General features: G+C 44.0%; 1 protein-coding gene across 1 annotated transcript in view; it reads left to right on the top strand.

Moving 5' to 3' along the window:
* Window positions 1-14,919, top strand: part of LOC126272678 (zinc transporter ZIP3-like) — a 462,003-nt gene extending 447,084 nt beyond the window's left edge. Inside the window, exon 4 of the mRNA XM_049975696.1 lies at window positions 14,731-14,919. Within this exon, the coding sequence (XP_049831653.1) occupies window positions 14,731-14,828 (98 nt within the window). The 3' untranslated portion in view covers window positions 14,829-14,919. The remainder of the gene's footprint in view (window positions 1-14,730) is intronic.
* Window positions 14,920-16,037: the final 1,118 nt, after the last annotated feature.

Below are 16,037 nucleotides of genomic sequence, written 5' to 3'. Positions count from 1 at the left end.
TACAGGCTTTCAGTCTTCATGGTTACCCGCTATCACGGGAGTAAACACACAGCAACGGCGAGCGATGAAAATAAACGGCTATCCAGAAACAACAGAAGCAGCACAAAAACAGTAATATTTTGGATTCACTCTGTCTTTCAGTACCTGCTTCCAATATTTACCCAACGACGACAAACTATCAACAGAAGTCTGAAGAGTTTTATCCGGCAACTCCTCTTCTCCGGAAAAGCGGCAGAGAAATATCCTTTTGTCACTGCAACCCTGTGTTTCGACAATGTTCAGAAATACTGGGAGGCCACTGGAGTCCTGAAGAAGACCCTAGCAGAAGAATCAAAATGTGAACTACTGAAGAAGTATGAAGAGGTACGTGACGCGACCTCAATACTCAGAGATTTATACAGGGTGTTACAAAAAGGTACGGCCAAACTTTCACGAAACGTTCCTTGCACACAAATAAAGAAAAGATGTTATGTGGACATGTGTCCGGAAACGCTTAATTTCCATGTTAGAGCTCTTTTTAGTTTCGTCAGTATGTACTGTATGTTATCACGATTTCATACGGGATACTCTACCTGTGCTGCTAGAACATGTGCCTTTACAAGTACGACACAACATGTGGTTCATGCACGATGGAGCTCCTGCATATTTCAGTCGAAGTGTTCGTACGCTTCTCATCAACAGATTCGGTGACCGATGGGTTGGTAGAGGCGGACCAATTCCATGGCCTCCACGCTCTCCTGAGCTCAACCCTCTTGACTTTCATATAGGGGGGCATTTGAAAGCTCTTGTTTACGCAACCCCGGCACCAAATGTAGAGACTCTTCGTGCTCGTATTGTGGACGGCTGTGATACAATACGCCATTCTCCAGGGCTGCATCTGCGCATCAGGGATTCCATGCGACGGAGGGTGGATGCATGTATCCTCGCTAACGGACAGCATTTTGAACATTTCCTGTAACAAAGTGTTTGAAGTCACGCTGGTACGTTCTGTTGCTGTGTGTTTCCATTCCATGATTAATGTGATTTGAAGAGAAGTAATAAAATGAGCTCTAACATGGAAAGTAAGCGTTTTCGCACACATGTCCACATAACACATTATCTTTCTTTGTGTGTGAGGAATGTTTCCTGAAAGTTTGGCCGTACCTTTTTGTAACACCCTGTATACTCAAACAAAGTGCAAATTGGTCAGGAATTGGTATTCATACAGGTACTGACGGAAAATGCAAAATTGTAATTTTTTTTCAGCCGTTAGATAAATGTGTAACGTTGCAGTGCAATTTCATTGTGCTGGCAGGGGTAGTAAGCATGGGATACGTTGATACCAGGGCATAAAAACTTTGTGAATTTCATTCCGTATACTCAGTTGACCAGTAACTATGGCTCGCAGACTGATGCGTGAACCATAAACCCAACGGTCAGTTGAGAGAGAAAATGTAGATGGGCTCCGACAATACGGTTGGAGTAATCGGCAAATCGCTCGGTATTTGAATAAGGTCTATGCCATTATTTAACAATGTTGGCGGGAATGGGTGGCTAAAAATAAAGCACCATTCTTATCCATCATCTATCAGAGATCATTGAAACAGCGGAAAGCTCCACGGGACTGGAAGAAGGCCCAGGTCATAGCAATCTATAAAAAGGGTCTATAATCGGATGCACATAGTTACAGGCCAATTTCACTGACATCATTTGTTGTAGAATCATGGAACATATTTTGTGTTCAGACATAATGATGTTTCTAGACTCTGAGAAGCTCATCTGCAGAAACCAGCACGGTTTTAGCGCTCATGCGAGACACAGCTGGCCCTCTTTGTGCATGATATACAACAGGCTCTAGATACCTGCTCCCAGGTTGATGTCTTATTTCTCGACTTTCGAAGGGCGTTCGACTCAGTTACACACTGTCGCTTGCTCCAGATAGTGCGAGCTTACGGCCTATCCGATGACATATGCGGTTGGATAGAAAGTTGTCTAACAGACAGAGAGCAGTATGTCGTCCTGAACAGAGGGTGACTCCAACAGAAACAAGCGTAACTTCAGATGTGCCCCAGGGCAGATTAATAGGTCCGCTGCTTTTTACGATTTACATAAACGATCTGGTTGATGGTGTTGACAGCGCCATTAGTCTGTTTTCCGATGGTGCTGTAGTCTATAGGAAAGTGGTATCACACGATAGTTGTGAACGAATCAATGTGGATTTGCAGAAAATAAATGCGTGGTGTAATGACTGGCAGTAATCTTTCAATATTAGTAAGTGTAGCGTACAACAAAACGAAAATCCCCATTAATGTACGAGTGCAAAATAAATGCCCAGTCTTTGGAAACGGTAACATCCGTCAAGTATCTGGGTGTAACTATTCGAAATGATCTCAAATGGAATGATCGGATTACACTAGTAACGGGCAAGGCGAACTGCGGATTGCAGTTTATTGGTAGAATCCTGAAGCGATGCAGTCCTTCAACAAAGTAAATTGCTTACAATACGTTAGTTCGTCCAGTCTTGGAGTATTGTTTGTCTGTATGGGACCCTTACCAGTTCGGTCTGATTCAAGAGATTGAGAAAGTCCAAAGAAGAGCGGCAAGATTCGTGACTGGTAGATTTAGCCATCACGAGAGCGTTACAAATCTCATAGAAAGTTTGAAGTGGGACACACTTGCAGATAAACGGCGCGCTAAGCGGAAGGGACTGCTCATTAAATTCCGAAATCCGATCTTTGCCGAGGATGTAGAGTATATATTATTACCACCAACTTTCAAATCGCGCAGTGATCACCATTCAAAGAAAAGGGAAATTAGAGCTCGTACTGAGGCTTTAGACAATCGTTTTTCCCACGTGCCATCCGCGAGTGGAACAGAGGGCTGGGGAATACGACTTTGGCATGAATTGTGCCCTCCGCCACACACCGCTTGGTGGCTAGCGGAGTATATATGTAGATGTAGATGGCTGACACAGCGTCAAGAAGGAAGTAGTCGACCTAGAAAAACAACGGAACTTGAGGACCGAGCAACCGTCAGAGAGCCACTCAGACCCTCGGATTCGTCATTATCATGGATCCGAAGTGCTTCACTGACCACAAAGAAAATGGAAGACGCTCATAGCGCCGCTTCCCCCGACTATCATTACCCTCTGTACACCAACAAGCCCGTTTGCGGTGGTGCTCGGCACATTCGACCTGGAATCTCATTGACTGCAGTATTGTGGTCTACAGTAATAATCCCCGCTTCTTAATGAGTCCCAGTGACCAGCGAAAACGTGTCTGGAGACACCCCAGACAACGTGGGACACCAACCTGATTGTCGCCCTTCATACTGCCCGATAACCAGGAGTGATGGTGTGGGATGGCATTTCCTTTTATAGTGGGACCACTTTGGTTTTCATCCGCGCCACCTTACATAACCGCGGCGCGCCGACGATATTCTACACCCCGTTTTGTTGGCCTACACGGCAAGCGATCCTAGGCTTACATTTCAGCAACATAATGCCTTTTCGCAGACGGCGAGAGTTTCTACTGTTTGCCTTCGACCTTGCTAAACCCTCCTTTGTCCAGCAAGGTCGCCGGATCCCTTCACAACTGAGAACGTTTGGAACCTTACGGGCAGGGGCTCTCCAACCAGCTCTGGATTTTGTACAGAATTTGGCTCGATATCCCTTTGGAGAACGTTCAACAACTTTACGAATTAATGCAAAGCCGAATAACTGCTTGCACAAGACCAGAGGTGGACCAAAGCGTTACTGAATTGCTCAATGTATGAAGCTTTTTCTCTGAAATTAAATCATTTTGAAACTTCTTCTTTGTATGTAATGAATGACTGTGCTGGTAAACTACGTTATTTAATTTTCAAACAGCTGAGCAAAACTGAACGTATTCAGACAGTTCTCTCTTCACTTATTCTGATCATCACTAAACTGACACACAATATTTTTAGCGCAACGCAATCTGACTTTCAATAATCCCTACAAAAGAATGGCCCTGACTAACAATAACGTATACCTTTCATGAATCACTTACCTCACAAAAATCTTCGTTACTCGAACTACTGCAATACAGCGAGCGCCAATACTGTCAGCTAAATAAAAGATTCTAACTACTGATAGGCATAGGTAGCAAATAAAAGATTTTGATATAGAACAAACAATGTATTTACGTTAATAGTGTTCAAGTTCATGACGTCCTGTTGCTGTTCTCTATCAAAATCTTTTATTTGCTAACTATGCCAATCAGCAGTTACTGCCTTCAGTAGTTAGAATCTTTTATTTAGCTGGCAGTATTGGCGCTCGCTGTAGTGCAGCAGTTCGAGTAACGAAGATTTTTGTGAGGTAAGTGGTTCATGAAAGGTATAGATTATTATTAGTCAGGGCCATTCTTTTTTAGGGGTTATTGAAAGTCAGATTGCGTTGCGCTAAAAATATTGTGTGTCAGTTTTGTGATGATCAGAATAAGTAACGAGAGAACTGTATGAGCACGTTCAGTATTGCTCAGCTGTTTGAGAATCAAACAACGTAAGAGTTTTTGCAGTACTGCCATTCTTTACATTCAAAGGAGAAGTTTCAATTTTTTGTATGTGCATTTACATCTCATCAACCGATTTCCGTCCCATTCAGATAATTCATCCGTTGTACGTCGTTTTTGTCTTACAATATATGTGGGTCATGTCGGTGAGGTTACAAAAATTAGACAGCTACTCACTGAAAATAGGGGCGCATTTTTGCTGGACATATAAACGAGGTGGAGAAAACTGCAGGAACGCCACAAATGCGACAGATTACCATACCTAATACGGTGTATAAAAATCGTTGCCATTCAAGACACTTTCCATTCGTCTCGGAACGGATGAATACAGCTCGTGTATGGTTTTTAAGGAAATACGTCTTCCTGCAAGACTGGATGGATCAGCTAAAATGATCACATAATACTTGATAGTAATGTGGCCTTGCAGCGTAACCACGATAGGGCTGCCCAAATAATCACCGAAATCCCGCCATATTCAAGAAATTGGCCAGAAGTTAGAAACAGTGAAACAACACTCACCCGACCAAATGAATGTCTTCAGTTGCTGTATCGTCCAGCTTTTATGGCGTCGGCACGACGTTTTCCCGTTACGGGCAGTCGCATCACTGATGAGTGGTTCCTGAATTCCAGCTTGAATCCAGTTCCCTGCTTCTGGAGCTCGCTTCGTGTGTGATGCCGACAGTGTTCGCGACTGCGACATTCAGTTCTGCAAAGACATTTGCAGCTGTCATTCTCTCATTTTTCGTCATAAACCTCTTCAATCACAACCTGTGACGATCACTCAACACACACTTTCGTCCACTTTGTAACGTAGCTCTGAATGCGGTGTAAATCTTTGATACCTTGACTCTTGCAACACTAAATACTTCGGCTACCTTGGTTGCGGGAGCACCATACGAGCGCCAACAATTTTCCCGCGTACGAATTCACTTAGCTCCGACAAAATGCACTGACAACTACACCGATAACTGTTCTGACCACAACTGGCAGTTGCAACGTATTGCAGACATTGCTCAGGTCTTGATCTTTGTCAGATTCAACAGGGCAACCCGCCGTATTGGCAAGCATTTGCGTTTACTTTGAAGCATGCATTTCTCGCGGTGTTTCCTTATATTTGTCTAACCACTGTACGTGAATAGTTTTTGATTTTGTTTACATAATACTTAAAAAGCTTGACGAAAATGGGAAGCGTAGGAGAATGGATCACAAGTGCGGTATTTATCAAACTGTGTGGAGATGTTCGTTGCATAACGAGCATTAAATGAAAAAACCTTCATTCCATTCTGAGCAGGTGTATATCGTTTTACGTGTGATCCCCATGGACAAGAATAGGATTCGTGGTGGCATGGAGGCAAATGGCCTGCATACCAGAAACATGCTATATTGTGCCATTTTGTGAACGTTGCTGGCTGGTGCTTGCTGTGAAAGCGTCCCAGTCACGCAATGTGTGACTACTCAGAGGTTCAGTCAGGCAGTCAAGGATCCATTTGTGGTGTGAAGTGTGGCGTCTTGCATTGTTCTACTGGAAAATGCCATTTGATTCATCGGAGGTAGAGAGTACTACTACAGGATTTACCATTCTTGCCACGTACCGGCGACCACACAGCCCATCTTCAAGATTTTCCAGATCAGACCCGTTCCTTTGTCCAATAGCTCTCCAAACCACGATTCCAAGAGTTGGAATGGTGGCTTCCGAGAATAACTGCTCCGTGTACCTTTCAACAGGTTGTCTACGGACACTTTAGCGGGAACTACCTACCACAAACACAAACGAGGTTCACAGCTGAATGCCACAGAGTGCTTTTAGTGTCACAGTTTACTTAGTCTCTACTCCACGTAATACTCTGTTGACTGTGCTGCGGTGGCAACTCAAGATCTCAGCTGTTTTCCCGAAGTTGGTATTTCAATAATTGTCTTCCGTCTATTAGTCAGTCAGTCAAATAGTCCTGTGACATCCTAATGCTGTAATCCTTATGAAGGCATCCGTGTGTAATGTTCTTGGCAAAATTGGTAACGAGATGGCCTCACCACAACAATTTGGCAAGAACAATAGACACGGATCCTTACATAAGGATTACACCGTTAGGAGGTCATAGGACTGTTGGAATGACTGACTAACAGACAGAAGAGAGTAGTTGAAATACGGGCGGAAGTTACAAGTAGAGTGTCGCCACGAAACTTCGGGAAAAGGCCGCTGCTAGCAGAGCTGAGATCACGAGTTGCCACGCGTCGTTAAACGCCGACACCGAAGCACAGTCGACAGACTCTTGCGTGGTGTAGAGACACAGGCAACTGGGACACTAAATGCAGTCTGTGGCGTTCAGCTGTGAGCCTCGTCCCTGTTTGTGGTAGCTGTAGCCAGTGTCCGTAGACTATCTGGTGAAAGCTACACGAAGCAGCGATTCTCGAAAGCCACCTTCCCAACTGCTGTAATCGTGGTTTAGAGAGCTATTCCATAAAAGAACATGACTGATCTGGAAAACGTTGAACAGAGGCTGAATGGTCGCCGGTATGTGGCAAGAATGGTAAACCCTGTCGCAGTACCCTCCACCTCCTATGAAGGTATTCCAGTAGGACAAAGCAAGACGCCGCACACCAAAAACGGATCCTTGACTGGTCTCAATGCTTTCTGAGCAGTCAAATGGCTCTGAGCCCTATGGGACTTAACATCTTTGGTCATCAGTCCCCTAGAACGTAGAACTACTTAAACCTAACTAACCTAAGGACATCACACACATCCATGCCCGAGGCAGGATTCGAACCTGCGAGCGTAGCAGTCGCGCGGTTCCGGACTGAGCGCCTAGAACCGCTAGACCACCGCGGCCGGCTTTCTGAGCAGTCACCTAGAGCGTGTCTGGGATGCTTTCATAGCTATCTTCACGAAATGACACAGCGAACGTATGATTCCGGTACTGCAACAAATTTTTCAAAATAATATCTGGAGACCGTTTGCTTGCACGCCACACGAATAGAAGATTGTATTTGTGTCCATGAGCGTCACGCCTAATGTGATGTGCACCAGCTCCGAAAGGAATGAAGGTCTCATCTAATACCCTCTATGCAACTAAAATCTCCTCAAAGTTTGATAAATATCTGACTGCTGATGCACTGTATTGCATTTTACATTTTCGTCAGCCTTTTCAAGTACTATGTAAACGTAATCAAATACTAATCACATTCAGTGATTAGAGGTAAATATGGAAACACCGCGAAAAATACACGCTTAAAAATGAATGCAGATGGTAGCCAAACCGGCAGGTTGCGCTGTTGTACTGGAGCAAGAACAACGCCTGTGCCTTGTCCTCCAAACGTTGCAACTGTCAGTCGTGATCATAACAATCTTCTGTGTTCTTTCCGCAGCCATTGCACTACATCCAACTATCTGTACGATCTGTCGTTATGATGCTCCCGTAACTCCCATGCCAATGATTCGATCTTCATCGAAGCCCGAAAGATGACGACAAGTACATGTGCACGACCATGAGGCGTGCTGTATTGCTCTGACAAGTTCCAGCACCATTAGACACACACAACAACAATCAGGTACCCACGCCACTCTTCATCTGTGGAAAACTCATTCTTCCGCACTGAAAACAAACACGCATATAGATTAAATTTTACTCAACGTATCCCACAGGTAAGGAAATGCTGGAGTGTCAGTGTAGCGGCATTCGGCCAAAGCACCCATTCCCGTACGAGTACGTTCAAACTTACACTACTTGCATTTAAATTGTTACACCACGAAGATGAAGTGCTACAGAAGCGAAATTTAACCGACAGGAAGATGATGCCGTGATATGCAAATGATTAGCTTTCCAGAGCATTCACACAAGGCTGGCGCCGGTGGCGATACCTACAACGTGCTGACATGAGGAACGTTTCCAACCGATTTCTCATACACAAACAGCAGTTGACTTGCGTTGCCTGGTGAAACGTTGTTGTGATGCGTCGTGTAAGGAGGAGAAATGCGTACCATCACGTTTCCGACTTTGATAAAGGTCGGATTGTAGCCTATCGCGATTTCGGTTTATCGTATCGCGACATTGCTGCTCGCGTTGGTCGAGATCCAACAACTGGTAGCAGAATATGGAATCGGTGGGTTCAGGAGGGTAATACGGAACGCGGTACTGGATCCCAACGGCCTCGTATCACTAGCAGTCGAGATGACAGGCATCTTATCCGCATGGCTGCAACGGATCGTGTAGCCACGTCTCGATCCCTGAGTCAATAAATGGCGACGTTTGCAAGACAACAACCATCTGCACGAACAGTTCGACGACGTTTGCAGCAGCATGGACTATCAGCTCGAAAACCGTGGCTGCGGTTACCCATAACGGTGCATCACAGACAAGAGCGCCTGCGATGGTATACTCATCGACGAACCTAGCTGTACGAATGGCAAAACGTCATTTTTTCGGATGAATCCAGGTTCTGTTTACAGCATCACGATCGTCGCATCCGTGTTTGGCGAGATCGCAGTGAACGCACATTGGAAGCGTGTATTCGTCATCGCCATACTGGCGTATCACCCGGCGTGATGGTATGGAGTGCCATTGGTTACACGTCTCGGTCACCTCTTGTTCACATTGACGGCACTTTGAACAGTGGATGTTACGTTTCAGATGTGTTACGACCTGTGGCTCTACCCTTCATTCGATCCCTGCGAAACCCTACATTTCAGCAGGATAATGCACGACTGCATGTGCAGATCCTGTACTGGCCTTTCTGGATACAGAAAATGTTCGACTGCTGCCCTGGCCAGCACATTCTCCAGATCTCTCACCAACTGAAAACGTCTGGTCAGTGGTGGCCGAGCAACTGGCTCGTCACAATATGCCAGTCACTACTCTTGATGAACCGTGGTATCGTGTTGAGTCTGCATGGGCAGCTGTACTTGTACACGCCATCCAAGCTCTGTTTGACTCAATGCCCAGGCGTATCAAGGCCTTTATTACGGCCAGAGGTGGTTGTTCTGGGTACTGATTTCTCAGGATCTATGCACCCAAATTGCGTGAAAATGTAATCACATGACAGTTCTAGTATAATATATTTGTCCAGTAAATACGCGTTTGTTATCAACATTTCTTCTTGCTGCAGCAATTTTAATGGGTAGAGGGACAGTTGCAGTTATCAAGCGATAATGGTTTCCGTTGCTTTTTATATCCTTGTTAGTCATCAGCACCTTACATTCGCTGGGTATACCGTATTAGCTGCTCTCTCATAAACAAGATTTATATGGTCATCTCGTTTTAAATCAAATGCAGTGGTCACTCCTAAATATTAGATGTATGTAGCTGACACTAATAATCAAGTAATGTTTTCAGATTTTTTTCTTGCGATGCTTTTCATAAAATGGGAACGAGCTTTCTGGATTTTGACGAAGCGCTGATCAACTGCAAGTTCTCTACTGATGCCCTCTTTTTCTTTCCATGAACAGTTCGACATCGTTTAGGAACATATTTATGTAAGTCATGGATAAAATGGTTGTATCATTCTTGTTGGGTATGAGTCTGGCCACACATTTACTTGCAACACATCCTCTTTGAGGGCGGTGTAAGTTCGTTTTGTTCTGTCTGACGGCAAAATTTTCAGCTATCTTCTTCTACACTAATGTTTGGAGGAAATGAAACACCAAGACCGAGAGATGTGATCACAATGAAATTTATTCCACTGATAATGGACATGACGCTACACAAATGATTAGATTTACAGACCTGTATGTGCACTATGATAGTAGAAACTCAGCACGGAGTAGAGCCCCAAGTGCTGCAATCAGAGACGCTAGATGTCGTGGGATCAAAGAGAGCCTGAGTATGCGGCTGGGGAATACCCTGCTACGCGGTCTGTAGGCGCGTCCACAAAGCACCAACAGTGGCCGAAGGAGGACCTGAATGAACAAGTCGCTGACCAACCGTATCCCAGACATGTTCGATGGGCGACGTGTAATGCGAACGGGCAGGCCAGGGAAGCACTGGTACTTCGTTCTTCGAAGATATCTTGCACATTCCTCGCCACATGCTGTCGGGCGTTATCCAACTGAAATATGGCATATGGAACGGGATTAGGAGGGGCACTGCCTCGGGCTGCAAAACCGTCCTATTGTAACGGTGACTCTTGTCTGTCCTCAAGACGTAGGAGGTGAAATCACGTGCTATAGGCAATGGCGTCCCAAACCAACTCACTTGGCGTTTGTCCGTTATGTCGTTCAACGGTATTGGCTGCCCGATTGCGTCCCGCAAAGCAGCGTCGAATGCCATCACTGTAGCACAAGTTGAAGCGGGACTCGTCGGGAGACCCTACGTTTTGCCACCAGCATGTCAATGCCGGCGTTCACGGCCCCTTGCAGTCTGTGGCGTTGCTAGGAGCCACAGTGTCACGGAAGGCAAACCTCCTCCCAGATACCAATCACACTGCCTCAATGGAACGCACTCACTTGCCGATATTCCACCTTGTGATGTCGACGTGGCATAGTGGCATTTGGTTCCACGTTTTCACCTCTACACAGACTGAGCACTGTGTAACACTGACCTGTCTGGCTGCACATGAGAGGGAGCTGTTAGACCTAGGTGCATGCCACATCTCTGTCCACTGGGTCTGAATGTTTAACTTTTTATAAACAGTAGTGTATATACAGCATGTGAACATTTTGTGTATCTGGCGACAAAGCTGAGCAGAATGAATGCGTTTTCGAAAATAAAGGATACGGCATCAACATTAGCGCTGCTGTAATTCATTAGGACAAAATGTTTCAAATAAATGAAATTTTCGGGGATCATGATGGCTCGTAGGCATCCATCAAATGTACTCTGCAGTTACTAAATTGCTGGTTCACTGACGTCGCTCTGTAGTGCCTTACACATACTGTGACCCGTATGTAAAAGAAATTACCAAACTTGTGTACCATTTAGGTTACACAGGACTATTCATTGCTATGAAGAATTTAAACAAACAGAGTTCCCATGAAGTACAGTTGTCTCGCTGGAAAATTGATATATCCTCTTTTTACAGTGACCCTGCGAGGTGGCTTAGCAGTAACTCTGAGCTTCATATTAGGGAGGACACCCATTAAAATTCCCCGTCCGGTGTTCCAGATTTATGTTCTTTGCTTAAGGTAAATGCTGGTATGGTTTCTTCAAAAAACAACACTACCGAGCCGACAGTACAAGCTTGTGCACTGTCTATAATCATCTACTCGTCAGCGAAATGTTAAACCGTCCTCTCCTCTTTTTATTACATTGGTATAAGTGGTATGAACGAGATGGATTTTTTTCTGTGCCATATTTGATGAATTTGGCCTACAAAATCATCCAGATTCGTTTTTTTAAGCACCTGAGGGGGGGGGGGGAGGGGTAGGAGGGGGAGAGTAGATTTTCCTGCAAGGTTCCTTTACTGGACTCTGTGGTGAATCAGTTAGTCGCACTTATACAAAGACATAAGTTTCTCTGGGCTCTTGTCTTCAAAAGGACTATTACACATATGCGACGATGTTTGTTTCAGTTCTGAAGAGTTACAAGAGATACGCAAGGAAGGGTTGGTGCGAAGCCACTGTCATTTTGTGTTTGTCTGCTCAATGCTGTGTGACGTGTAGTATTGTCATGGTAGATGTCCAGTCATCATCACAATTCGTCAGAATAAGATTTCCACTCTGCAGCGGAGTGTGCACTGTTATGGATCTTCCTGCCAGATTAAAACTGTGTGGAGACCGAGACTCGAACTCTACACCTCTTCCTCTCGCAGGCAAGTGCTCTACAAACTGAGCTACCCAAGCACGACTCACGACCCGTCCTCACTTCTTCGAAGAACAACTTCTGTGAAGTTTGGAAGGTAGGAGACGAGGCAATGGCAGGATTGAAGCAGTGAGGACCGGTCGTGAGTCGTACTTGAATAACTCAGTCGGTAGAGCACTTGCCCGCGAAAGGCAAAGGTCCCGAGTTCGAGTCTCGGTCCGGCACACAGTTTAAATCTGCCAAGAAGTTCCGTCACAACTCTTGCCTTTCTTCGCTAAGTGCCTCACTCATTTTCTTCAGCACCCGAAGTCACTGCTGATGAAATTGTGATACGTCGGGGAACATGTCTGCAAGCCATAATGATTAACGATGCACCTGGCTCGATTGTTGGTTGGTTTCTACGATATAACCGTAATATCCCGCCTCGTCCTGAAACGAGCACCATCCGTCATGTCTGCAACTGCAAAATGGCCAAAAATCCTGAAACAGCGTTTACGTAATCAAGGACTAGTAAGCGTATAGCAGGGAAGTGAAGCAGTCCCATTTCCTCACTAGCCGCAACACCACCCCTTCTAGAGAAAATATTCCACTTTTGGGCACCTCTCGCTACTAACTTGCAGCCGTATAATTCGTCTCTTTTTAAATCGTTCATTATCGTATAGACGCGTTTCTTGGCTGCAATAAAATACATCATTCTCCTTGTCGATCAACGTGGCTTTCTCATTTCTCTGATACTTATACATGGTTGAAGGTTTTTTTTTCCTTCTGTCGAGTCTAATTGAGAAAAATATTCCTGAAAGTGTACAATGTGACCGTTTAGACTGATGTTTTAAGTTATAGGCCGGAAAAAGTGAGAAATTAAGTGAGGAAGGAAGGAATCTATGAAAATCCTTTGCCAGGAGACCTGACAATTTGTTTGATCGTCTGCCAACGCGCTCATAAAGGTTAAATTATCAGAATAAGAAGCACCAAAGCTGAAACATTTTAGACCCACACAAAGAGTAGAAATATAAAACAGACTATTGAGAGTGTTATGTGTAGTAAGTGTGCAACGGTGAAAATTTTCTCACAAGGTACTACAGGTATGAGGACGTTAAAGACTCTCTTCGGTCGACAGCGCAACGTCCGAACCTCCCCCAGCTGTACGCAAATTTTACTGGGCTCCTCCATAACGGAGGCATTGGTGAATTACTCATACACAGGACAATATTTAAAAGTGAACATGACATGGGGTTTGTAACTTTCGAGATATATCGGCAGAGCTAAATATTACTCATGGCTATGTTTAGTAGAAGCATACTGTGCGTGTGCTTCTTTGGCGCAAGAAAAGTGAGCGTGACTAAAAATTAACGAAGAATTTGAATTGACTAATCAGATTCAAGGGCACATATACGGCGAAATTGGCAGGACGCCGGCGTGTTCACTATGTAAGAGAGATTTACTGTGAAGAGACGCTCTGCTCCAAGCCGTGGAGTGAAGTATCTCAAGACATTAGCCGATACCATTACACGTGTGCATGAGTGTCCCTACATCAGCTCATAGGCTGTACGCTGCCTGGTAATCATATGTGATACGTCACTCCCATAACAGTTCGCCTGTCCCTGTTCTTTTTGTCACAGTATAATGTCTAACACCCAAGAATGTGACCCTGCGATCATCATTGCTATAATATACGTATCACTTGGAATGAAATTTTCACTCGAGTGTGCGCTGATATGAAACTTCCTGGCAGATTAAAACTGTGTGCCGGACCGAGACTCGAAATCGGGCGAAAGGCAAAGGTCCCGAGTTCGAGTCTCGGTCCGGCACACAGTTTTAATCTGCCAGGAAGTTACGTATCACTTGCTTTCTTCTGAATTTTGTTTCATGAGATGTTTCAGGCTACGTTTTTCAAAAGTAACTACGGACAATTTAACTGTGGTCTAAAGTAAATAAATTCGGTAGGAATAAGCGCTATGTTTATTTACTTAAGCATTTCTGCAAGTGGCGCACCTAATACATTTGTTACTGGTTGGCCCGCATCTCGTGGTCGTGCGGTAGCGTTCTCGCGTCCCACGCCCGGGTTCCCGGGTTCGATTCCCGGCGGGGTCAGGGATTTTCTCTGCCTCGTGATGGCTGGGTGTTGTGTGATGTCCTTAGGTTAGTTAGGTTTAAGTAGTTCTAAGTTCTAGGGGACTGATGACCATAGATGTTAAGTCCCATGGTGCTCAGAGCCATTTGAACCATTTTTTGTTACTGGTTGCAGAAGTCACTCTGAAGCGCATTTTTGTAATTAATTTATTTATTTAATGAAAACAAGTAAGATTCTCAGGATCGGAAACTTAACAGATCTATTGCCACATAATCCGAAAAGATCCGTTGGCGACTCCAATCCAGAAAGCATATCTTTCAATAAGTTTTGATCTTACATAATGTTTAACAGGAGTTTACCACAAATAACGCTTCACATAATTTATTTAGCCTTATCGCAGTGTTTTTCTCGTGTTTTGCAGTGGTCCATCACCACCATCATCACGACGGAGACGAGGACGTGGGCAACATGACGTCACAGAGCAACAGCAGCGAGATGGAGCGACACGCCCACCTGTGAGGCCAGCGGTTCTCGTCGTTGGACACCCAAAAAGAGCCAACGTATATGAATCGTTTGAAGTGCGCTCTGTCACAGTGTGCCCAACATACTTTCGACAGTGACAAATCTATTGTTGGAAAGAGGTGACGAAAGATTTTGTTCCGCAGAAGATAAATGGACATTAAAGGAAGAGTCGCGTGTGTACGACACTTCAGTCTACGGTCTCAGGGATCGTGTTGGCAGAATAAGTTATGTAACGAGCTTCCGGGAATTCGTTAGTATTGCTAAATATATTTCATCTATTTATAAAAGTATTTTGTTAAAGGTGAATCAAAGTATGCGATTGTTTACCTACTCAAAAATGTGCATCTAATACAAAGATGCACTACTGGCTTAAGAGTACCAAATTTTCTTTAAAAATTGTGAGAGAATCTCCGTCCAGTGTCGATAGACAGTCAAAACTAGCAAGTCTGATGTCAGTGCCTCATACTAGAGTCAGGAAAAAATAAATAGCCATTCTATGCTATTTATATCACAAGAGACACGTCAAAAAACATACGACATTCTTTCTGTGTTCACGTACTCGTTTAATCCAATGTGCCTTCAGAAAGAATAAATTCAAAACCTCTGCGGCGCATGTATTATATGATAACTGTGGTAAAAGCAAGGAGAAAAGGCTACCCCATTCTCTCTGCCTATTGTTACTATTGCATCCAACATATCTTCAGATAAAAAACTTAAATCTTTTATGCGATGCTGGACTTTTATCATGAGGACAGGGCACATTTAATAAGACTTTAACATTTTATATTCAATTAAGTTCGAAAGAGATACTGTTTAATATCTAAGTTTAATTTCAGATTACATTTTGGCTTACGAAAAAAATCCAAATGCCTTTTCTGTGGTAGGTTGTTCTCAATAATAAATTAACTGTATTTGATGAACACCAGTCCACGTATATTTAAGGGGCAAGATAAAGTATTCCATTAGTATTGTACAACAAATATAACACTACATTACATAACATTATATTCATAATGATCTGAAGTTTGTTGGAATGAATTACAAATAGTTACAAGTAACTGAATACAACATTAGAATTCTCTTTATTATTATTTTATTGGTCTCTTGACACTGACTGGCACTTAACCTTTTATCTTCACGGATTGTAGAAAATAATTGTCGTTAGACTGGAGATGTGCTAATCACGAAGGAGAAAACATATCTTTA

The sequence above is a fragment of the Schistocerca gregaria genome, chromosome 5, assembly GCF_023897955.1.
Source record: "Schistocerca gregaria isolate iqSchGreg1 chromosome 5, iqSchGreg1.2, whole genome shotgun sequence".
In the NCBI taxonomy this organism is placed as follows: Eukaryota; Metazoa; Arthropoda; class Insecta; order Orthoptera; family Acrididae; genus Schistocerca; species Schistocerca gregaria.
The sequence above is the reverse complement of the archived record's forward strand: the minus strand, read 5'-3'. Positions and strand labels throughout refer to the sequence as shown.